Genomic DNA, 26873 nt, shown 5'->3' on the forward strand with positions numbered 1-26873 from the left:
ATTAATTTTTTGTTTTACTTCAATTTAATTTTAATATATTTCCATGCAATTCTATTAATTTTTATGTTATATAATTTCAATTAAATTTATTCTAATTTAAAGTAAAATTTTATTTAATTTGAACTCTTTTTCTTTAACCCTGGATTGTCATCCTTATTTTTTGTACACTAACGTCACCCTTCGTCATTTTGACTACGGCTTATTTCAAGATACTATAATTTGCACTGTGAGCAAAAATGTGAACCAAAATTGAATTTATTTTCTTATTCATTTTGTTCTTAATTAGTATACAACAAAAATTCATAAAATATAACTTAAATTTATCATTTCCCAATCGACTAAAATGCATTTTAGATCGAAAATGAAATTACGCGTCGTCATTTTGACGAAGGATGACTGCCCAGGGTTAAATGTATTAAGTTTAATGTACAGTAATTTATTTTTATTCAAATGTATTTAATTTAGTATATTTTATTTTATTTTACTTTAATTTAATTTAATTTAATTTTTTTTTAATTAATGGAAATTAAATAAAATTGAATAAAATAAAATTACTTTACATAAAACTTAATTTATTTAAAAAATTATTTCCATTTAAATTCAATTGTGCTTTAAATTAAAATAAATTAATAGAACTACATGCAAATAGGCAAATATTACAGTTAATTTAAATTAAATTAAAGTAAAATAAATTGAAATTAAATAAAATTGAATAAAATTAATTGCTTTACATTAAACTTAATTTATTAAAAAAATATATATTATTAAAAATTAAATATTAATTTATTTAAAAAAATATTTCAAATTAAATAAAATGTTTCTTTAAATTAAAAAAAAATAATAATTTAAATTAATAGAATTGCATGCAAATAGGCTAATTATTAAATTCAATTGCAGTAAAATAAAAAATTATAAAATTAATTGAAATTAAATAAAATTGAATAACATTAAATTACCTTACATTAAACTTCCCGAGTAAAAATTGAGAGATCTAATTTGATACAATTAGATATGAGTTGATCCGAAAATTGGTAAGATCTAAACATATCTAATTACTATGGGAGATCTGATCCGATCTCAACATTGGCCTAGATCTAATATTTTTGATATAATTATATCTATCCCTATATATAATTGGATCTGATGTTAGATCTGGTCATATATGGAATTATATACATTTATATCTAATTCTATCTCATCATATATGGGTATATCTGCTTATATCTAAAGCGGCTAATTTTGAGATCTAATCATATCTGATTAGATCCCCCAATTTTTACACGGGTTTATTTATTTAAAAAAAAATATATATTTCAAATTAAGTAAAATTATACTTTCAATTAAAATAAATTTAGTTTAAATTATATAAAATAAAAATTAATAGAATTGCATGCAAAAATATATTAAAATTAAATTAAAGTAAAATAAAATATATTAAATTAATTGAAATTAAATAAACTTGAATAACATTAAATTACTTGACATAAAATTAATTTATTTAAAAAAACAATATTTCAAATTAAATTGAATTTAAAGTAAAATAAATCAGTTTAATTTAAATTATATGAAATGTAAATTAATAGAATACCATGCAAATATTCTAAAATTAAATTAAATTAAAATAAAATATATGAAATTAAATAAAATTGAATAAATTTAAATAACATTATATTAAATTTAATTTATTTAACAAATTATTTTAAATTAAATTAAATTTTTATTTAATCTTAATAAACAATAAATTAAAGAAGAAAAAAAATAATAATAAATACATTTAATTTACGATAAGTCAAATTTAATTCTTTTTAAATTCGAATAAAATAAGGGAAATTTATTAAACTCTAACCAAATATACCAATACAGTTTAATTATTTCTAATTCAAAGCAGTTATTTTTATTAATTCAGTAAAGATATAATTGTCACCCATTTTCGCAGAAAAAAAAAACTAAAATTCTATAAAGCACACCTATAAAAAATTAAAAGACTTTTATTTTTTTAATGTGTTATTAAATACATTGTTTACATATTTTTTTTTCATAAATCAATATCAATATTTATAATCTTTGTTAAACAAAATAAATCTGTTTTAATTTTAATTAAAATTTAGAAAGCACAAGTTTTGTTTTTCAAAATTTAAATTTGAAAAAAAGCAATATGTATTTCTTGTGTTATTTAATAAAAAAAAGCATTTACAAGAAAACTGTTATTTCCATATTAAGAAAACTGTTGTTGTATAAACATACTATGTTTCTAATTAAAAACATAATATATTTTTGATTAAAAAAACAAACAAATTATTGTTCTTGAATTTATTTTCTTTGGTAGTCCAAAATACACAATTATTACGAAAATTTATATTTTTAAATAGTTTGTTTTTTTTAGATTTTAGTTTTTAAGTTTAAGCAGTCCCATAAACAAACAAAACTTTGTTCTGCATTTTGTTTACCAGCAAATAATACTTTTTTGATTTTTTTTATATTTATTTTTTTTAATATATCTATGTTTATTATATATATATAAATATTCACACATCACTTTGCAAATATATGTATATTATAAAGAATAACTTTTAAATTTATTACATTAAATTTTTTTAAATAAATTTTATATTTTATACATCACTCATATAAATAAAAAAAATTTTGAGTTTTATTTGTAAAGATTTTATTTTTTTTTTGTGAGTCTACATACAAACAAAAAATTTCTGATTCAATCACGAAATTAATTGATCTAATTAATTTTTTAATTGAAATGTCTTCATTCACAGAAATGATAGCATCAATTAAAAAATTAATGGATCCAATTAAAAAATTAATTGAATTTTTGTATCAATTAAAAAAATATATTGAATCAATTACATTTTTAATTGAATATCGTTTAAAACTCAATTAGTACTTTATTTGGAAAATGATTAGTCAAATTTTTTTCTGTGTATAGAAACGGTGATATATGGCTACACAGAACAAAATATTTCAAAAATTTTTCCAATTAAAATTTTAATTGAATTTATAAAAAATATTCAATTAAAATTTTAATTGGTTCAACAATTTGTTCAATTGAATCAATTATTTTTCTTTAATTGGAACAATTAATTTTTTAATTGATTTTGCTGATTTCTGTTATTGAAGATATTTCAATTAAAAATTAATTGAATATTTTTTTCTGTGTAAAAGTGAATATAATATTTTTTTCTGTGTAAAAGTGAAGCAAGTGTTAATTCACATACTTATTTTGAAAGCTTTGTAAAGGAAACTAGTAAGAGCGAAGATAATATCGACAAAAATTAAGCTCATAGTACACCCAAAGAAAAAATGCTGTGCGACGGAACGATACTTAAGACAAACGAAATTTCCTTTCCTTATAAAATACTTTCTTTAAAAGCAAATAAACCCATAAATTATGATTTATTTGCAATTAAAGCAAATACTTTGTAACAAAAGAGAATTTTGTTTGTGTCACATTTTTGTTTTTGTTATTTTTTATAAAAAACTTTTTTTTTTTGTGTATAAAAATACACTCATTGTATTTACTCAAACAATACCATACATATTAAAAATGTTCTCACTACAAAAGCATATTTAAATTAAAAAAAAAAACATCTATTGAAACTATTCTCTTTGAATAGTTACCACAAGGTAATCGATAATAATTGTTCATATACATAATGTTAATTTAAGAAATATGGAAATGTTATGAATTTTGAATTTTTAGAACAGTAGGTAATTCTGTACTCTTATCGATAACAGAATTATGTTATGAATTGGAGCTGTAAATAAATGTTGATAATGTAGCCAGTAACAGTATATCAAAATTGATCATCATTTTTATTTAGTTACTGTATGGTAAGTTATCTAAACAGAGAGGCAGAGAGAGAGAGAGAGAGAAAGAACTCATATATTCTCCTGTAGCAACAAACACAAGTGACCTTGTGTCTTATATAGGAAACAATGCACATCAAAATCACAACCAGTGCTGCCGCTAGTGATAAATTGGGTGAAGTAGATTTTGGAAAAAAGTGGAGTAGATTGAAGAAAATTGAAGTAGCATACATTTTTGAAAACAAAACAATAGAATTCATTTTATTATTCCCTTCACCATAGGATGGGGGTATATTAACTTTTTCATTCCGTTTGTAACACATCGAAATATTGCTCTAAGACCCCATAAAGTATATATATTCTGGGTCGTGGTGAAATTCTGAGTCGATTTGAGCATGTCCATCCGTCCGTCCGTCTGCTGAAATCACGATAACTTCCGAACGAAAGAAGCTATCGACTTGAAACTTGGCACAAGTAGTTGTTATTGATGTAGGTCGGATGGAATTGCAAATGGGCCATATAGGTCCACTTTTACGTATAGCCCCCATATAAACGGACCCCCAAATTTGGCTTGCGGGGACTCTAAGAGAAGCAAATTTAATCCGATCCAGCTGAATTAGCATATGATCTCTAACAACCATGCAAAAATTGGTCCACATAGGTCCATAATTATATATAGCCCCCATATAAACTGATCCCCCGATGTGACTTGCGGATCCTCTAAGAGAACCAAATTTCATCCGATCCGGCTGAAATTTGGTACATGGTGTACATCGGTTGATAATTCAATGATTAAAACCGCTATGTTCATCGTAATTAAAGGAATAGGAAAAACAATTAGGTAATATGGGGAAAATTTTACAAATTTGAAGCAGAACAAAAAGTGAAGCAGATTTTTGGAAGAAGGAGTGACGAAGTAAATTTTGTGAAAATGAAGCAAAATACTTCGATTGAAGTAGTAGCGGCAGCACTGATCACAACTCTTTCAACATAAATATAAGAGAGAGAGAGGGAAGGATAGATGTACAGAATTATGTTAGCTCTGAGAATCGCTTCAGCATACCGCAGATCCCAATAAACTCCCAGGCGATTGAACGGCAAAAGGGTTTCGAGGCCAAACACGTGACAGGCATACAATTATGTAACCGACATACAATTATGGTGACGTATTAAATAGCACAGATGCTCTCTGATCACGGTTACTGCATCGTATCGGGAAATATAGGTAAGAAAACTGTATTAACGAAGAGGTCACGGAAGATGTCGAGATATTACAAACCAAATGGAGGCAATAGCGGACATATATTTTTCCCCTGTGTAATAACAATTTGTTTATAACAAATTACGCTACAACTTGTGCGCCAGTCTATGGTGTCCTTAAATGGACTGAGATAAAATTACATGCACAGGCTATGAAGCAGATTCTGCTTCAAAGCGAAACTCAACTATAATGTTTATAAAAATTTAATTTAGTAAAAAAGTGAATCTGTAAATACGATTGTTTTTTTGTGCTATGTAAAAGTTATCTGAATATTTCCTTAAATAACACTAGTTTACACTGCAAATTTACATTTGATGAGAGGCGACTTTTCTTATGTATTTTGATCTGCTGAATTCAAAAAAAAAAATGTTAAAAAACCGAACGTTTTTTCAATGGTTTGAACTCTTCCGGAGGAAAAGGTTCACTGTACAACATGATTTTTTTTTTTGTTGAAAATTCACCCTTTTTGCATCGATATTTTTTGAACCACTTAACTTATCACAGATCCAATTATACGTGATTAGTCGTCATTGCAAAACCTTTCATTTAAGTATAATTGGGCATTTCTACCCCGATATATAATTTGTTTAGTGAAAAAAGAGCAAAAAACTAAAAATAACGGGATATCTCAAAAACTGTTCCATAAAATTTTTTTAACCATTTTTTTTCGAATTCTCATCAAATGTACATGAAAATTTTTTTTTGTAAACTAGTGTAATTAATAGTTATTTTTCTATTTTTTTTCTTTTGTTGAGAAAATTGTAGATAACTCTTATCTAGAATTAAGAGTTAACTTAAGGGTCTCTGTTAACATTTACTAAATAATCACAATTGAACAAACTTTTCCATTCAGTTTAAATTCTTGTTCAATCAAGTAAACAATATCAACGCGCAAAATAAAAATAACTTTGCAAGAAAGAAACCAAAACAGAAAAATCATAATGCTATCAACTTTATTTAAAAAACATAATAGGAAAATTATATTTAAAGGATTTTGGGCTTTTAGACAATCTTTAACATGCAGCACATTTAAGGTGAGAATTTGAATGACTTCACTTGTGAAATTCACTTATGATATGAAAAGTTTATTTCTATAGAAAATTTTGTCAAAATTCTATTTCTATAGAAAAATTTTTTAAAATTTTATTTCTATATAAAAATTAGTTAAAATTTTATTTCTATAGAAAATTTTATCAAAATTTTATTTCTATAGATTTTTTTTTCTGCCTTAGCAGACTTTTTTTTGTTAAAATTTTATTTCTATAGAAAATTTTGTCAAAATTTTATTTCTATAGATTTTTTTTTCTGCCTTAGCAGACTTTTTATGCTCTCCACCATAGGATGGGGGGTATTTAACTTTGTCATTCCTTTTGTAACACATCGAAATATTGCTCTTAGACCCCATAAAGTATATAAAAGGTGGTTAAATTTTCAAGGGCCGATGTTGATTTTGAATAAAACACAAACTATTTAGGAAATTATTGTAATTTTATTTTATTATGATATATTGGTATTACTCAATTATGTATGGAACAAAATATCGGCCAAATGGGCGCCGCGACCTCGGTGGCACACCTTCATCCGATGGTCCAAATTTTCGATGACGCTGAGGCATAATGGAGGTTCTATGCCGTTAATGTGCCGAATTATCTCATCCTTTAGCTCTTGAATTGTTGCTGGCTTATCGACGTACACCTTTTCTTTCCAATAACCCCAAAGAAAAAAAGTCCAACGGTGTCAAATCACATGATCTTGGCGGCCAATTGACATCGCCATTGCATGAGATAACACGGCCATTGAATTTGTGGCGCAAAAGAGCCATTGTTTCGTCCTGCTGAAACCACATATCGTCCACATTCATATCTTCCAATTCGGGCCATAAAAAGTTCGTTATCATCTCACGATAGCGAACACCATTCACAGTAACTGCCTGACCGGCCTTATTTTGGAAAAAATACGGCCCGATTATGCCGCCAGCCCAATAATCGCACCAAACAGTCACTCTTTGTGGGTGCATTGGTTTTTCGACAATCACTCTTGGATTCTCATTCGCCCAAATGCGGCAAATCTGTTTATTGACGAATCCACTGAGGTGAAAATGTGCCTCACCACTGAAGATGACTTTCTTCGAAAATTGATCATCTACTGTTGCCATTTCTTGGAACCATTGGAACGTTGTTGGTTCAAATTGCGTAAGTCTGAAATAGAGAAATGTCAAATAAAATTCGGAAAAAACTTGACGTTTAGGTGTGGTTCACATTCAACATCGGCCCTTACAATTTAACCACCCTTTATGTCGTGGTGAAATTCTGAGTCGATCTAAGCATGTCCGTCCGTTTGTTGAAATCACGCTAACTTCCGGACGAAACAAGCTATTGACTTGAAACTTGGCACAATTAGTTGTTATTGATGTAGGTCGGATGGTATTGCAAATGGACCATATCGGTCCACCTTTACGTATAGCCCCCATATAACCCCCCCCCAGATTTGGCTTGGTGAGCCTCTAAGAGAAGCATATTTCATCCTATCTGACTGAAATTTGGTACATGGTGTCAGTATAGGGCCTCTAACAACCATGCGAAAATTAATCCATATCGGTCCATAATTATATATAGCCCCAATATAAACCGATCAGCAGATTTGGCATGCGGAGCCTCTAAGAGAAGCATATTTCATCCGATCTGACTGAAATTTGGTACATGGTGTTAGTATATGCTATCTAACAACCATGCAGAAATTGGTCCACATCGGTCCATAATTATATATAGTCCCCATATAAACCAATCCCCAGATTTGGCTTGCGGAGCCTCTAAGAGAAGCAAATTTCATCCGATCCGGCTGAAATTTGGTAAATGGTTTTAGTATATGGCCTCAAACACCCATGCAAAAATTGGTCGAAATCGGTCCATAATTATATATAGCCCCCATATAAACTGATCCCCAGATTTGACCTCCGGAGCCCCTTGGAAGAGCAAAATTCATCCGATCGGGTTGAAATTTGGCACGTGGTGTTAGTATATGGTCTTTAACAACCATGCAAAAATTGGTCCATATCTGTCCTTAATCATATATAGCCCCCATATAAACCGAACCCCTGACTTGGTTTTGGAGCCTCTTGGAGCAGCAAATTTCATCCAATATGTAGCCATCAGATTAATCGATGGCCAATCACACAAATATTGGTCCATATCGGTTCATAATTGTATATAGCCCCCATATAAAGCGAACCCCATATTTCAATTCTGGCTCTCTAATTAGTGCGCAAAAGTCCATATCGGCTCGTAATTATTTGTAGACTTACTTATACATATATACCTTTTGTGGCCAATATTAACACGTAACGACTAACTTACAATTTAGAAGACGATGTTAAGAAGTTTTAAGATACCTTGCCATCGGTAAGTATTACCACAACCCAAGTAATTCGATTGTGGATGACAGTCTTTCGTAGAAGTTTCTACGCAATCCATGGTGGAGGGTACAAAAGATTCGGCCTGGCTGAACTTACGGCCGTATATAACAGGTTGGCTTATAAGTCCCTGGTTTGACACATAGATGGCGTCGCTAGTATTAAATGCATATTATTTTTATATAGTATCAACCTTCAAATGATTCGTGTCAAAATTTGACGTCTGTAAGTCAATTAGTTTGTGAGATAGAGCGTCTTTTGTGAAGCAACTTTTGTTATTGTGAAAAAATGGGAATAAAAGAATTTCGTGTTTTGATAAAATACCGTTTTATGAAGGGGGAAAATACGGTTGAAACAAAAACTTGGCTTGATTATGAGTTTCCGGACTCTGCCCCAGGGAAATCAACAATAATTGATTGGTATGCAAAATGCAAGCGTGGTGAAATGAGCACGGAGGACGGTGAACGCAGTCGTTATAATCGTTGTATCGCTCTTGAAGGGAACTATGTTGAATAATAAAAACGAATTTTCACAAAAAAAAATATGTTTTTCTTTGTTAGACCGGGGACTTATCAGCCAACCTGTTACTTGTTTTTAAGAGTATTTGTATATTATATTGCCAAAAACAGTCATCTATTCCAGAATCTTCGGAAAATTCCTATGTAGGCAAATTAAAACAAGAATGGCATCTTGCAAAACCCTTCACAAATGTACCAGGCCCATCAAAATTCCAAATGTTACGAGGTTTCTTAAAGGGTGGAGATTTTCATGGAAAATCTTTTGAAAATGTAATGCGATTATGTCGTCAACGCTATGGGGACCTTTATCTCTTACCAGGAATGTTCGGTCAAAATACGAATTTAATTTCATTCAATTTGGATGATCACATGAAAGTTTTTCGCACCGAGGGTCAATATCCAATACGACCGGGAAATGAGTTAATGTTTGAATATCGTCTAAGCAGAAATGATGATCTCTATGATGAGAATAATTTGGGAGTGGCAGGAAAGTAAGTATATTTTTCAAAATAAAAAAAATCGTTACATCAAGGATGTAATATCTTCGAAGTAAATAAATTGTTCTTTATATATTCCTTATTTTTTTTTTTAATATTTTCAGTGGTCCACAATGGAGCAGATTTCGTCATGCTGTAAATCCTGTACTAATGCAACCCAAAAATGCTCGCCTCTACATAGAGCCCACAGAGAAAGCTAGTAATGAGTTTATAAACAGGTATTTTGCAGATATTCTCTACACTGGAACGATATTTACCTATGAAAGTTCATGCAACCTAAATTCTAGGATACGCAATTTACAGGATTTGTTAACACATTTCTTTAAAATAAAGAAAATTTTTAGTAGAGAGAATAATTATAGAAAGTTCATAATAGTAAAATTTCGTAAAAAAAACTTGCTCTCTGCGATTGCATAAACCAGTGCTATCAGAACTGTGTTAAAAATTTTTCTAAATGACTTGTGTTTTCTTTAAGATCATCACAGTACTAAAAAAACTAACCTACTATCGCTCATACCGTTATCTTTTGTTTACATTACAATATCAAATACCCTTTGCTGCTGTTGTCAGTGTTGCCAGTATTTTTCAGGCTCTTGTCCCCAAATTATGATGTTTTCGTCCCCAAAAGTCCCCAACTTAAACTTAAATTCCTCACAGAAATCCCCAATACATTTTTGACAAGTTAAAAAAAAAAAACAAAACAAATAAAGCAAAAGGCTTTGTTGGAAAAAATCAGTAATACTTTAAAAATTAAAATTTTGTCAAATCCAGCAAGCTGCAATAAGATCAAGATTTCGGACCACAACACCAAGAGACTGATTATCGTCTTCCAAAAGCTGGAGATATGAAAATGGGAGTTCGGTCACCTTGTATTTATGAACGAAAATTTACTTCTAAATATTCAAGTGAGAAAAATGGGTGGTAACACGTTGCCAAAGTTGGTAGAATTCTACCAGAAATGGCCGATTTTTTATTGTTTGGTAGATTGGTAGAATTTTTGATGTTTTGGTAGATTTTGCAAAGAGGTATTTCATAAATTTTCTATAGAAATGAACTTCTGACAAAATTTTTCTATATAGAAATAAAATTTTAAGAACATTTTCTACATAGAAATAACATTTTGACAAAATTTTCTATGGAAATAAAATTTTGATAAAATTTTCTATAGAAATAAAATTTTAAGAAAATTTTCTATAGAAATAGCAAATTTTTGGCAAAATAAATTTTTTAGAAATTTTCTATAGAAATAACATTTTGAGAAAATGTTCTATAAAAATAAAATGTTTACAAAATTTTCTATAGAAATAACATTTTGACAAAATTTCCTATAGAAATAAATTTTTGAGAAAATTTCCCACAGAAAAAAATTTTCTATAGAAATAAAATTTTGACAAAATTTTCTATAGAAATAAAATTTTGACAAAATTTTCTAAAGAAATAAAATTTTGACAACGTTTTCTATAGAAATAAATTTTTGAGAAAATTTCCTATAGAAATACAATTTTGATAAAATTTTCTATAGAAATAAAATTTTGAAAAAATTTTCTATAGAAATAAAATTTTAACAAAATTTTTTATAGAAATACAATTTTGAAAAAATTTTCTATAGAAAAAAAAAATTTTTAAGAAAATTTTCTATAGAAATAAAATCATAACAAAATTTTCTATAGAAATAACATTTTAAAAAAATTTTCTATACAAAATAAAATTAAAAAAAAAAAAATCAAGAAATTCAATATAAAACATATCATTCGAATAAAACAATAACCACAAAAATTCGGTAGATTTTTGGTAAAATTTTCCTCAATTTTTCGTGGATTATTTTTGGCACGAGTGGCAACCGTGATACTAATACTGTAGATGTAAAGACAATTTAGTCAAAATTTTATTTCTAATTTAAATTTTGCCAAATTTAATTTCTATCGAAAATTTTGTCAAAATTTTATTTCTACCCGTGTAAAAATTGGGGGATCTGATTTGATATGGTTAGATCTGAGCCAAGATATGGTCAGATCTGAGCAGATCCGAAAAATGGTTATATCTGGTCAGATCTAAATACTATGAAATTGGATCTGATCAGATCTCAAAAATGAGACACATCTAATCAGATCTAATTTTATATAATTGTATATTATTTGATACAATTGTATCTTTCGAGATCTTTCAACACATAAAAGCCCATAATTTGTATATAAAATCAATAGTTTTATTTAATAATACAGACAAAAAGTATGTGCATAATAAATATGTTTAATTTAAATTGATCCATCAAAGCTATTTAAGAGTATTGACAGTTGAGTTAGAGTGTTGTCCAAGGGTTTTTTCGTTTGTTTCTTCTGCTTTGGACATAGACACGCGACTAAAGTATTACAGCGTTAAGGCAATCTGCAATGAAATTAAGTAAAAAACAATTATTAAACAAATATAGGAATAAACAAATATGGGAATATATTGAACTATGTAAGCAAGTATTAGTATTGTTTTAGATCATTCTTCTTTAAGTTGCAATAAAAATTGCCATATAATTTTATGTTGCTTTTAATACTCACATTTAAAGTGTATTCGGGATTAGGTTAGGTATAGCGATAGGCTGTTATTTTAGGCTCATACATACTATTCAGACCATCATGACATCACAGTGATCAACATCTCACTTATCACTGACTGCTGCTCGATTCAATAATTAGCTCAATAACATGGGACCTCCTTGCTATAATCGAGAACTATCGGCATTTCACGTTGCGCTGAAACAACTTAGAGAATCTTTGAAGCAGAAATGTCACCAACATTACTGCGAGGAGATAACCCACCGCCGAAATAATTTTTGGTGTTGGTCGGAACTGGGATTGAACCCGTGACATTTTGAATGCAAGGCGGGCATGTTAACCAGTACACCACTGAGGTTTCCTTTTTTTCCAAATCTAGAAAATAGTAAAACAATATGAAAATGACTACTAAGGAAATAACAAATACAATCTACTTACCTACATAATCTCCGCAATAAAGGAAACGATATACACTTTATCAAAGGAACAAATTTAAAACAATTATATTAAATTTCTTAATTTTCTCAGCTAGTCTGGCGTTAAATTTGTTTAGAAGTGATGCCCCTGACGGCGTTGACATTTGACATAATGACATTGAGGTGTAGACGTGTATTTCAAAAATCTTTTTAACTTGTTCATGATTTTTTTTATTATATTTTGGACCGTATTTAACCCCATATATAGTCAGATATGATGTTATATCTACCATATCTTATTAGATATAGTGCTATATATGGTCCTATCCAAGCATATATTATTAGATATGCCAGATATAATTAGATATTATAATATATATGATGAGATCTGCAATTATATCTAACCAGATCTAGCACCATATATAGCATATCTGTGCATATCTAATTATGTCTGAACCAATATCTGAACAGATCCAATTAGATCCAATTTGATATTATTAGATAGGATTGGATCCTCCAATTTTTACACGGGTATAGAAAATTTTATCGAAATTTTATTTCTATAGAAAATTTTGCCAAATTTTATTTCTATCGAAAATTTTGTCAAAATTTTATTTCCATAGAAAATTTAGTCAAAATTTTATTTCTATAGAAAATTTTGGCAAATTTAATTTCTATAGAAAATTTTATCAAAATTTTATTTCTATAGAAAATTTTGCCAAATTTTATTTCTATGGAAAATTTTGTCAAAATTTTATTTCTATAGAAAATTTTGTCAAAATTTTATTTCTATAGAAACTTTTGTCAAAATTTTATTTCTATAGAAAATTTTGTCAAAATCTTATTTCTATATAAAATTTTGTCAAAATTTTATTTCTAGAAAATTTTGTCAACATTTTATTTCTATAGAAAATTTTGTCAAAATTTTATTTCTATAGAAAATTTGCGTGCCAAATTTGGTTGAAATCGGTTCAGATTGAGATATAGCTCCCATATATAGTTTTCGCCCGATTTACACTCAAATGACCACAGAAGCCAATTTTTTGCTCCGATTTAGTTGAAATTTTGCACAGGGAGTATAATTAGCATTGTAGCTATGCGTGCCAAATTTGGTTGAAATCGGTTCAGATTTAGATATAGCTCCCATATATAGCTTTCGCCCGATTTACACTCATATGACCACAGAGGCCAATTTTTAACTCCGATTTAGTTGAAATTTTGCACAGGGAGTAGAATTAGCATTGTAGCTATGCGTGCCAAATTTGGTTGACATCGGTTCAGATTTAGATTTAGCTCCCATATATATGTTTTTCTGATTTCGACCAACATTTTCCTTGTAAAATCGCCACTGCTTAGTCGAAAAGTTATAAAAATTACTCTAATTTTCCTAAACTTCTAATACATATATATCGAACGATAAATCATAAATAAACGTTTGCGAAGTTTCCTTAAAATTGCTTCAGATTTAAATGTTTCCCATATTTTTTTACTAAAATTGTGTTCCACCCTAGTGCATTAGCCAACTTAAATTTTGAGTCTATAGATTTTGTAGAAGTCTATCAAATTCTGTCCAAATCGAGTGATATTTAAATGTATGTATTTGGGACAAACCTTTATATATAGCCCCCAACACATTTGACGGATGTGATATGGTATCGAAAATTTAGATCTACAAAGTGGTACAGGGTATAATATAGTCGGCCCCGCCCGACTTTAGACTTTCCTTGCTTGTTCAGACTGAAGACAAATCCTAAAAATGTTTCCTTCAACATACAACAATAACTGCAATTGACTCGTATATATCCATATCTGTGCAGTCTCCCACTCTCTCTCTCTCTCTCTCACATTGCACACTCTCATATAACTGAAGACGTCCTTTGTTGCGTTTAAAAGTGTATTGATAAGAAAAAAATCTGCGTCTTATTATAAAGATAAATTTACTTAACATATCCCTTCTTGTGTTCCAGAATTCGAAAAATACGTAATCCTACCACTTTGGAAGTTCCCGATGATTTTCTGCATGAAATTAAATGTTTAGCCTTTGATTCTGTGGCTGCCATAGCTTTAGATAAAGACTTGGGTCTTGTCCGCCATGAGGATGCCTTGCCGGAAGCTCAAGAATTATTTCATTGTATGCAGAGTTTTACAAAGGCCTTTTATGATTTGGGTATAAAACCATCGATCTATAAATATGTGAGGACACCAACATATAAACGATTTGAATATTCCATGGATTTCATAACGAATATTTGTCGTAAATATGTGGACGAAACTTTGCAAGGCCTTGAGCAACATGACTACCGAGAACATGGTTACCACCGAGAACGTAGTGTTTTAGAGAAATTAATAAGAATTGATCGTAAAATTGCCATAATTATGGCTGTCGACTTGCTATTGTTTGGAGTTGAGCCCACATCATCGATTATGTCTGGATTATTACTTTGTGTGGCCACCAATCCAGAGAAACAGGAAATTTTACGCAAGGAAATTCTAAAGCAAATCGGAAAAAGAGACCATTTTACCATTGAGAATATGAATAATTTACCTTATCTTCGAGCCTGCATCAAGGAGGCAATTCGTATTTATCCTTTGGTATTTGGTAATAATAGAACTACGGCAATGGATTTATGTTTGAGTGGCTATCAAATACCCAAAGGCACTAATGTCTTTCTGGTCTCAAATTTGCTATTGCAAGAGGAAAAATATTTTCCAAAACCTAAAGAATTTTTACCGGAACGTTGGTTACGTGACAATACGAATGAATTGAAAGCTACCTCTATTCCAAATATATATTTACCCTTTGGCTTTGGACCAAGGTCGTGTGTGGGAAAACGTATAGTCGAACTGCAATTGGAATTAACATTGGCGAATATTGTACGAAATTTTCAAATGGAATATAATTATTCCACGGAAAATGCATTTGAAAATTATTTTGTCAATACTTGCGTTCTGCCGTTAAAATTCAAATTTAAGGACTTAAATTAAGATACACGCAGAAAAAAAGTGAACCAACAATATTTAAAGTAAAATATTTTAATAATTGCAACAACTGATACCAATAAAATTAAAGAACATTTATTAAAAAAAAATAACTTTTTTCTGTTATTTAATAAAATTTCATATTTTGGAATTAAAAATTATTAAAATGTTTTTACCGTTATATAAAGTTCAACACAGATAGAATTTAAGAAAAGTTCACTTATTTGAGAAACTTATCAAGTCAATTTAAATAAACTTCACCCATTTTAGGAAAATATGAACTATTTTCATATTTAGTAAAATTATGTAATTTATTTGCATAAAATGTTTTTCCTCATTTATTGTTAATAAATAAAATAAGAATTTCTCACATTTGACAAAATTGAACTAAAATTAACTAATTTTCATAATGTAAAATAAAATTAAATCAGCTAAAAAATGTCGCTGTCTTTTTTTGAAGGTGCGTATCACGGTTGCCACGGTTGGTAGAATTCCACCAAAAATTTTATTTTCTTTTCTTTTGTTAGGTAGAATGGTTCTTGATGTTTTGGTAGACAATTCCTCTCCAACTAAGAGGTACTTCTATAGAGTTATATCTATAGAAAATTTTGTCAAAATTTTATTTCTATACAAAATTTTGTCAAAATTTTATTTCTATAGAAGAAAATTTTGTCAAAATTTTATTTCTATAGAAAATTTTGTCAAAATTTTATTTCTGTAGAAAATTTTGTCAAAATTTTATTTCTAAAGAAAACTTTTTCACATATTCATTCCTATAGAAAATTATGTCAATTTTTTATTTCTATAGACAATTTTGTCAAACTCTTATTTCTATAGAAAATTTTGTCAAAATTTTATTTCTATAGAAAATGTTGTCAAAATTTTATTTCTATAAAAGATTTTGTCAACTTTATTCCTATAGAAGATTTTGTCAAAATTTTATTTCTATAGAAAATTTTTATAAAGCAAATTCTTGCAAAATTTTATTTCTATAGAAAATTTTTGCAAAATTTTATTTCTATAGAAAATTTTTGCAAAATTTTATTTCTATAGAAAATGTTGTCAATTTTTTATTTCTATAAAATTTTTTGTCAACTTTATTTCTAAAGAAAATTTTGTCAACATTTTTTTTCTATAGAAAATGTTTTCAAAATTTTATTTCTAATGAAAACTTTTTCAAGATTTTATTTCTATGGAAAATTTTTGCAAAATTTTATTCCTATAGAAAATTTTGTCAAAATTTTATTTCTACACAAAATTTATTTCTATAGAAAATTTTTGCAAAATGTTATTCCTATAGAAAATTTTGTCAACATTTTATTTCTAAAGAAAATTTTATCAAAATTTTATTTCTATAAACAATTTGTCAAAATTTTATGTCTATAGAAAATGTTTGCAAAATTTTATTTCTATAGAAAAAATTCTCAAAATTTTATTCCTATAGAAAAATTTTCCAAGATTTTATTTCTATAGAAAATGTTGTCAATTTTTTATTTCTATACAAGATTTTGTCAACTTTATTTCTAAAGAAAATTTTGTCAAAATTTTATTTCTATAGAAAATGTTTGCAAAATTTTATTTCTAATGAAAACTTTTTCAAAATTTTATTTCTATGGAAAATTTTTGCAAAATTTATTTCTACACAAAATTTATTTCTATAGAAAATTTTGTCAACATTTTATTTCTAACGAAAATGTTGTCAAAATTTTATTTCTATAAAACATTTTGTCAAAATTTTATTTCTATAGATTTTTTTTGCAAAATTTTATTGCTATAGGAGATTTTGTCAAAATTTGATTTCTATAGAATTTTTTTTTTTCAAAATTTTATTTATATAATAAATTTTTGCTAAATTTTATTTCTATAGAAAAAATTTTTCAAAATTTTATTTCTATAGAAAATTTTTGCAAAATTTTATTTCTATAGAAAATGTTGTAAAAATTTTATTTCTATAGATAATTTTCTGAAAATTTTATTTCTATAGAAAATTTTTGCAAAATTTTATTTCTATAGAAAATTTTTGCAAAATGTTATTTCTATAGAAAATTTTTGCAAAATTTTATTTCTATAGATTTTGTCAAAATTTTATTTCTATAGAAAATTTTGTCAAAATTTTATTTCTATAGAAAATTTTGTCAAAATTTTATTTCTAAAGAAAACTTTTTCACATATTCATTCCTATAGAAAATTATGTCAATTTTTTATTTCTATAGACAATTTTGTCAAACTCTTATTTCTATAGAAAATTTTGTCTAAATTTTATTTCTATAGAAACTGTTGTCAAATTTTTATTTCTATAAAAGATTTTGTCAACATTTTATTTCTAAAGAAAATTTTGTCAACATTTTATTTCTATAGAAAATGTTGTCAAAATTTTATTTCTATAAAAGATTTTGTCAACATTTTATTTCTATAGAAAATTTTTGCAAAATTTTATTTCTATAGCCAATTTTTTCAAATTTTTATTTCTATAAAAGATTTTGTCAACTTTATTCCTATAGAAGATTTTGTCAAAATTTTATTTCTATAGAAAATTTTTTCAAAATTTTTTTATATAGCAAATTCTTGCAAAATTTTATTTCTATAGAAAAAATTCTCAAAATTTTATTTCTATAGAAAATGTTGTCAATTTTTTATTTCTATAAATGTTTTTGTGAACTTTATTTCTAAAGAAAATTTTGTCAAAATTTTATTTCTAAAGAAAACTTTTTCACATATTCATTCCTATAGAAAATTATGTCAATTTTTTATTTCTATAGACAATTTTGTCAAACTCTTATTTCTATAGAAAATTTTGTCTAAATTTTATTTCTATAGAAACTGTTGTCAAATTTTTATTTCTATAACAGATTTTGTCAACATTTTATTTCTAAAGAAAATTTTGTCAACATTTTATTTCTATAGAAAATGTTGTCAAAATTTTATTTCTATAAAAGATTTTGTCAACATTTTATTTCTATAGAAAATTTTTGCAAAATTTTATTTCTATAGCCAATTTTGTCAAATTTTTATTTCTATAAAAGATTTTGTCAACTTTATTCCTATAGAAGATTTTGTCAAAATTTTATTTCTATAGAAAATTTTTTCAAAATTTTTTTATACAGCAAATTCTTGCAAAATTTTATTTCTATAGAAAAAATTCTCAAAATTTTATTTCTATAGAAAATTTTTGCAAAATTTTATTTCTATAGAAAATGTTGTCAATTTTTTATTTCTATAAAATTTTTTGTCAACTTTATTTCTAAAGAAAATTTTGTCAACATTTTTTTTCTATAGAAAATGTTTTCAAAATTTTATTTCTAATGAAAACTTTTTCAAGATTTTATTTCTATGGAAAATTTTTGCAAAATTTTATTCCTATAGAAAATTTTGTCAAAATTTTATTTCTACACAAAATTTATTTCTATAGAAAATTTTTGCAAAATGTTATTCCTATAGAAAATTTTGTCAACATTTTATTTCTAAAGAAAATTTTATCAAAATTTTATTTCTATAAACATTTTGTCAAAATTTTATGTCTATAGAAAATGTTTGCAAAATTTTATTTCTATAGAAAAAATTCTCAAAATTTTATTCCTATAGAAAAATTTTCCAAGATTTTATTTCTATAGAAAATGTTGTCAATTTTTTATTTCTATACAAGATTTTGTCAACTTTATTTCTAAAGAAAATTTTGTCAAAATTTTATTTCTATAGAAAATGTTTGCAAAATTTTATTTCTAATGAAAACTTTTTCAAAATTTTATTTCTATGGAAAATTTTTGCAAAATTTATTTCTACACAAAATTTATTTCTATAGAAAATTTTGTCAACATTTTATTTCTAACGAAAATGTTGTCAAAATTTTATTTCTATAAAACATTTTGTCAAAATTTTATTTCTATAGAATTTTTTTGCAAAATTTTATTGCTATAGGAGATTTTGTCAAAATTTGATTTCTATAGAATTTTTTTTTTTCAAAATTTTATTTATATAATAAATTTTTGCTAAATTTTATTTCTACAGAAAAATTTTTCAAAATTTTATTTCTATAGAAAATTTTTGCAAAATTTTATTTCTATAGAAAATGTTGTAAAAATTTTATTTCTATAGATAATTTTCTGAAAATTTTATTTCTATAGAAAATTTTTGCAAAATTTTATTTCTATAGAAAATTTTTGCAAAATGTTATTTCTATAGAAAATTTTTGCAAAATTTTATTTCTATAGATTTTGTCAAAATTTTATTTCTATAGAAAATCGTTGCCAAAATTTTATTTTTATAGAAAATTTTGTCAAAATTTTATTTCTATAGAAAATGTTTGCAAAATTTTATTTCTAATGAAAACTTTTTCAAAATTTTATTTCTATGGAAAATTTTTGCAAAATTTATTTCTATGGAAAATTTTTGCAAAATTTATTTCTACACAAAATTTATTTCTATAGAAAATTTTGTCAACATTTTATTTCTAAAGAAAATGTTGTCAAAATTTTATTTCTATAAAACATTTTGTCAAAATTTTATTTCTATAGGATTTTTTGCAAAATTTTATTCCTATAGGAGATTTTGTCAAAATTTGATTTCTATAGATTTTTTTTTCAAAATTTTATTTACATAGTAAATTTTTGCTAAATTTTATTTCTATAGAAAAATTTCTCAAAATTTTATTTCTATAGAAAATTTTTGCAAAATTTTATTTCTATAGAAAATGTTGTAAAAATTTTATTTCTATAGATAATTTTCTGAAAATTTTATTTCTATAGAAAATTTTTGCAAAATTTTATTTCTATAGAAAATTGTTGCCAAAATTTTATTTCTATAGATTTTGTCAAAATTTTATTTCTATAGATTTTGTCAAAATTTTATTTCTATAGAAAATTGTTGCCAAAATGTTATTTCTATAGAAAATTTTGTCAAAATTTTATTTCTATAGAAAATTGTTGCCAAAATTTTATTTCATTTTGTCAAAATTGTACTTCTATAGACATTTTTTGTCAAAATGTTATTTCTTTAGATTTTTTTTTAAATTTTATTTTTATAGATTTTTTTTTAAATTTTATTTCTATAGAAATTTTGTCAAAATTTTATTTCTATGGAAAATTTTTGCAAAATTGTATTCCTATAGAAGATTTTTTCAAAATTTTATTTCTATAGAAAATTTTGTCAAAATTTTATTTCGGTTTAGAAAAGAGAAAGTTAATTGTAGGAGAACCTTAACTCCATTTTTGTATTTGATATCAAAAATTTTGATATAAATTGAAACTCTAGTTGCGAAATGCAAGATAATGAAACTGTACTTTAATAGTGTGAAATGTTTCGTTATTAAATAAGCAAGAATATAGTACACTAAGGAAAAGTTTCATTGAATCTATGAAATTGTTTTTTGCTCAATTTTAATGACAAATTTCGTTCATATTACAAAGCTTTTTCTATCTGTGTAAATGTACAGTCATTAAGGATTTTTTCTCAAATTTCATAGCGTTTGATATTTCATCTCCAACACGACTGAACTTTCCACCAAATATACATTTATAGAGCTTTTATTCAATACGTTTCAATGGGAATTCTAATTCATTTCTATACATTTCAACCCTACATAAAAAAAAAAAAAAAAAAAAAAAACATAAATAAAAAAACTCGATTACCAAAAATTAATTTAAGTCAACTGCATTCTTTCTAAACAATCAACTGATTAACTTTTTAATATTGTCCAAAAATCTCGGTACACATATCGATGGGGTTTTAGTTTAAATTGCACACTCATACATAACTCTAAAGCACTGTGCTTCTGTCGCTTCCTAACGAAGTTTTTAAATTGAGACGTTCAACAGAAACAATAGAAATTTTGAAATATGTGGAATCGTTTCATATGTCCAACTCATCGATTATATCAGCCAAAAATATATTCGTGTATCGAAAAAAAGTTTACAAACGTAGCGAGTTCTCAGGTAAATGATAACATACTTTTGGAAAATTCGGTGCGAACTTTTCGTCACTCGTCATTTAAAATTTTTCAAAAACTCAAGTCCATTTTCGTCTCTCGTCCTTTAAAATTTTTCAAAAACTCAAGTCCATTTTTCATTTTTTTCAAAAAGCCAAAAATAATCTACTAAAAATTTCGAGAAAATGTTTACCAACCAAAAAAATCTTAGTTTGTCAAAATTTTATTTCTATAGAAAATTTTGTCAAAATTTTATTTATATAAAAATTTTTTCAAAATTTTATTTTTATAGAACATTTTTTCAACATTTAATTTTTATAGAAAATTTTGTTAAAATTTTATTTCTATAGAAAATTTTTAAAAACTTTATTTCTATAGAAATTTTTTAAAAATTTTATTTTTTGTCAAAATGTTATTTCTATAGAAAATTTTGTCAGAATTTTATTTCTATAGAAAATTTTATTTCTATAGAAAATTTTGTCAAAATTTTATTTCTATAGAAAATTTTGTCAAAATTTTATTTCTATAGAAAATTTTGTTAAAATTTTATTTCTATAGAAAATTTTGTTAAAATTTTATTTCTATAGAAAATTTTGTCAAAATTTTATTTCTATAGAAAATTTTGTTAAAATTTTATTTCTATAGAAATTTTTGAAAAATTTTATTTTTTGTCAAAATGTTATTTCTATAGAAAATTTTGTCAGAATTTTATTTCTATAGAAAATTTTATTTCTATAGAAAATTTTGTCAAAATTTTATTTCTAAAGAAAATTTTGTGAAAATTCTATTTCTATAAAAAATGTTGTAAATTTTTTTTTATTTCTATAAAACATTTCTATAATAAAACTTTGGCTCGGAATCATTATAAAAATCCTTAGTGCAAAGACAAAATCTTTGGAATCGGGTAAATTTTCTTTTCAGTACAGCTAAGCCTATGAATATAAAACAGATTTTCTTAGCTACCCTTAAATGATCTAAATAAACATTAAATTAATTTAAATAAACATTAAATTATGCAAAATGCTATTTTTCATCTCTATCGAAATTTAAAAAAGCATCAACGAAAAATATCTGATCTACCACGTTTTCATAATAAATGGTTCTGATGTACTGGCATGACTGGTTTACGAGTTAAAAATAAAACTGAATGAACCTAAATCTAGCAAATATGATAATATATAAATACATTTGATATATACGTAATTAACTTTTAGAATTTATTATAATAGTCACGAGATTATTAAATATTTACGTAAATTCAATACATTTCCAGTTTTGACCAAAAAATCGAAAGTTCAAAATATAGAACAGGTAAATGCTTAGTACTAAGTTCGTTTCTGTAAAAAACGACTATAGAATAAAATTTTGACAAAATTTTCTATAGAAATAAAATATTGACAAAATTTTCTATAGAAATAAAATTTTGACAAAATTTTCTATAGAAATAAAATTTTGACAAAATTTTCTATAGAAATAAAATGTTGACAAAATTTTCTATAGAAATAAAATTTTTAAAAAATCTTATTGAGAAATAAAATTTTAACAAAATTTTCTATAGAAATAAAATTTTGAAAACATCTTCTTTAGAAATAAAATGTCGACAAAATTTTACGATAGAGTCGATAAAAAATGTTTATATTTTATTGACTTTTCATATTCACAAACAAACTCCTTTTAGACTTCCTTCTGTGAATCTGTGCAGCATTCGTATGTGAACGATTTACAGCAGAAATGGCAAGAGGCAAAACCTTTTGCCTCGGTTCCAGGTCCCTCAAAATATCAAATGTTTCGTGGTTTTATGAAAGGTGGTGATTTTCATGGCAAATCAATACAAAATCTCATGCAAGTTTGTCGTAAACGTTATGGCGATATTTATCTATTGCCTGGTATATTTGGTAAACCTACAAATTTGATTAGCTTCAATTTGGAAGACTATGAGAGAATCATACGTACCGAAGGTGTCTATCCAAATCGACCAAGTAATGATGTCATCTATGATTATCGTATGGGAAGAAAGGATGATCTCTACAGTGAAATAAATCTGGGACTAGCTGGAGAGTAAGTTTGGCAGTTGTCTTTTTACAATTATCACAGTTTGAAAGTCGTGTTTTTTTATTTTTAGTGGTTATACATGGGGTAAATTTCGACAAGCTGTGAATCCAGTTCTTTTGCATCCTAAAAATTCTGTACTCTATATTGATCCCATACAAAATGTGATAAATGATTTCATCGAAAGGTATGTTAAAAAAATAATCGATAATTTACTCCTCCAACAGGCAGCGGAAGTCAAATCAGGGGATCCGTTTATATGGGGACTATATATATACCTGATATGAACCAATTTTGGATAATAAAATTTTGCAAACATTTTCTATGGAAATAAAATTTTGCAAACATTTTCTATGGAAATAAAATTTTGGCAAATTTTTCTATAGAAATAAAATTTTGCAAAAATTTTCTATAGAAATAAAATTTTGCAAAAATTTTCTATAGAAATAAAATTTTGTTAAAATTTTCTATAGAAATAAAATTTTGCAAAAATTTTCTATAGAAATAAAATATTGACAAAATTTCCTATAGAAATAAAATTTTGAAAAACATTTTCTATAGAAATAAAATTTTACAAAAATTTTTCTATAGAAACAAAATTTTGCAAAAATTTTCTATAGAAATAAATTTTTCTATAGAAGTAAAATTTTGCAAAAATTTTCTATAGAAATAAAATTTTGTTAAAGTTGTCTATAGAAATAAAATATTGACAAAATTTTCTATAGAAATAAAATTTTGCAAAAAATTTTCTATAGAAACAAAATTTTGGAAAATTTTTCTATAGAAAAAAATTTTGCAATAAAATTTCTATAGAGATAATATTTTGACAAAAATTTTTATAGCAATAAAATGTTGCAAAATTTTTTTATAGAAATAAAATTTTGCAAAAATTTTCTATAAAGTTTTGCAAAAATTGTCTATAGAAATAAAAGTTTGACAAAATTTTCTATAGAAATAAAACTTTGCAAAAAAAGTTCTATAGAAATAAAATTTTACAAAAATTTTTCTATAGAAACAAAATTTTGGAAAATTTTCTATAGAAGTAAAATTATGCAAAAATTTTCTATAGAAATAAAATTTTGTTAAAATTTTCTATAGAAATAAAATATTGACAAAATTTTCTATAGAAATAAAATTTTGAAAAACGTTTTCTATAGAAACAAAATTTTTTGAAATTTTTTCTACAGAAAGAAACTTTTGTTAAAATTTTCTATAGAAAAACATTTTGCAAAAAAAATTCTATAGAGATATTTTGACAAAAATCTTTATAGCAATAAATTTTCTATAGAAATAAAAAAAATTCTCTAGCAATAAAATTTTGGAAAAAAATTCTATAGCAATAAAATTTTGCAAAAATGTTCTATAGAAGGTTAGGTTAGGTTAGTTGGCAGCCCGATGTATCAGGCTCACTTACACTATTCAGTCCATTGTGATACCACATTGGTGAACTTCTCTCCTATCACTGAGTGCTGCCCGATTCCATGTTAAGCTCAATGACAAGGGACCTCCTTTTTATAGCCGAGTCCGAACGGCATTCCACATTGCAGTGAAACCACTTAGAGAAGCTTTGAAAACCCTCAGAAATATCACCAGCATTACTGAGGTGGGATAATCCACCGCTGAAAAACTTTTTGGTGTTCGGTCGAAACAGGAATCGAACCCACGACCTTGTGTATACAAGGCGGGCATGCTAACCATTGCACCACGGTGGCTCTATAGAAATAAAATGTTGACAAAATTTTCTATAGAAATAAAAATTTGACAAAATTTTCTATAGAAATAAAATTTTAGACAAAATTTTCTATGGAAATAAAATTTTGACAAAATTTTCTATAGACATAAAATTTTGACAAAATTTTCTATACGAAATAAAATTTTGGAAAAATTTCCTATAGAAATAAAATTTTGGACAATTTTTCTATAGAAATAAAATGTTACAAAAAATTTCTATAGAATTAAAATTTTGCAAAAATTTTCCATGGAAATAAAATTTTAACAGAATTTTCTATAGAAATAAAATTTTACTAATGAAATAATTTGACTATTTTTATTTTTTTAGAATCCGCAATATTCGTGATGGCTCGTCACAAGAAGTTCCTGAAAATTTCAGTACTGAAATAAAACGTCTGGCATTCGAAGCAGTTTCCGCTGTTGCCTTTGATAAACATCTACGCCAGGATGCCTCTATGGATGAAGCCCAAAAATTATTCGATAATTTAGAGGATTTCAATAAGGCCATGTATGAATTGGGCATGAAACCATCCATTTACAAATATATCAAGACGCCTACGTACAAAACTTTTGAAAAGGCAATGGATTATATATCGGATATATGCTGCCGATATGCCAATGAGAGTCTTGCACGCATTAAGGATAGAGGCGATGATGGCAGCGAAGGTAAAAGTGTTTTGGAACAGCTGGTCAACATTAATCCCAAAATAGCGGTCACGACTATGGCAGATATGATTATAGCTGGTATTGAGACTACTGCTACAGCCATCTGTGGAATACTCCTTTGTATGGCCACAAATCCAGAGAAGCAAGAAATGCTGCGACAAGAAATCCTATCAGTGGTTGGACAAAGCGAAAAATTCACCATGGATCATTTGGTCCAATTACCCTATCTAAAGGCCTGTATTAAAGAGTCCCTACGCTTGTATCCAGTCCTATTTGGTAATGTACGATCCACGGGCATGGATTTAACATTGAGTGGCTATCAAATACCCAAAGGAACCAATACCTTTATGGTCTCACATTTACTATTGGACGATGAAGATTATTTTCCCCAGCCTCATGCTTTTTTACCTGAACGATGGTTGCGTTCCATCGATGGCGATGAGAATCTAAAGGCCAATAGTCCGTTTCTATTTTTACCATTTGGTTATGGACCACGTTCTTGTGTAGGAAAACGTATTGTGAATCTGGAAATGCAATTGCTGTTGGCAAATATAGTGCGAAATTTCAAAATGGAATTTAAATATTCTAAGGCAAATGCTTTTGAGAATTTTTATTTGAATGTTTGTGTTATACCATTGAAATTTACATTTACGGATTTAATTTTTATTAAGGAATAAAAATTAACTTTCGATTTTAAAATTTAAAATAAAAACAAGTATATACGGCCGTAAGTTCGGCCAGGCCGAAGCTTATGTACCCTCCATCATGGATTGCGTAGAAACTTCTTCTAAACACTGCCATCCACAATCGAATTACTTAAGTTGCGGTAACGCTTGCCGATGGCAAGGTATCTTAAAACCTCCTAACACCATCTTCTAAATCGTATGTAAGTCCATACGAGGTATATATTAAATCAAAAAAGATCGATCCAATACGTATATAATTCAGTTTGACAAAGTAGAAATAAAATTTTGACAAAATTTTCTACAGAAATAAAATTTTAACAAAATTTTCTATAGAAATAAAATCTTCACAAAATTTTCTATAGAAAGAAAATTTTGA

The 26873-nt window shown here is 26.3% G+C and overlaps 2 protein-coding genes and 1 long non-coding RNA gene across 4 annotated transcripts; 2 read left to right on the top strand and 1 right to left on the bottom strand.

The window, feature by feature from the left end:
• The first annotated feature begins 5930 nt into the window (after window positions 1–5930).
• LOC142234193 (putative cytochrome P450 12c1, mitochondrial) lies at window positions 5931–15558 on the top strand. Of its 2 annotated transcripts, none has more exons than XM_075305280.1 (4): window positions 5931–6114; window positions 9050–9498; window positions 9609–9722; window positions 14434–15558. In XM_075305280.1, the coding sequence occupies exons 1-4, from the start codon at window positions 6022–6024 to the stop codon at window positions 15449–15451; spliced, it is 1674 nt and encodes a 557-aa protein (XP_075161395.1). In that variant the 5' UTR covers window positions 5931–6021; the 3' UTR covers window positions 15452–15558. The 2 variants fall into 2 exon arrangements, with proteins under 2 accessions (XP_075161395.1, XP_075161396.1); XM_075305281.1 differs by having other exon boundaries at window positions 5932–6114; window positions 9119–9498.
• On the bottom strand, window positions 11754–12506 carry LOC142234194 (uncharacterized). Its single transcript, XR_012721582.1, has 2 exons — window positions 12054–12506; window positions 11754–11889 (listed from the first exon to the last, which is right to left on the bottom strand). It is a non-coding gene; the product is annotated as an uncharacterized LOC142234194 (long non-coding RNA).
• A 5735-nt stretch (window positions 15559–21293) lies between the features above and the next one.
• On the top strand, window positions 21294–26488 carry LOC142235312 (putative cytochrome P450 12c1, mitochondrial). Its single transcript, XM_075306568.1, has 5 exons — window positions 21294–21372; window positions 22639–22676; window positions 23044–23423; window positions 23488–23601; window positions 25474–26488. The coding sequence occupies exons 1-5, from the start codon at window positions 21294–21296 to the stop codon at window positions 26486–26488; spliced, it is 1626 nt and encodes a 541-aa protein (XP_075162683.1).
• The last annotated feature ends 385 nt before the right edge of the window (window positions 26489–26873 follow it).

This window comes from Haematobia irritans, chromosome 4 (genome assembly GCF_050003625.1).
Source record: "Haematobia irritans isolate KBUSLIRL chromosome 4, ASM5000362v1, whole genome shotgun sequence".
NCBI classification, from domain to species: Eukaryota; Metazoa; Arthropoda; class Insecta; order Diptera; family Muscidae; genus Haematobia; species Haematobia irritans.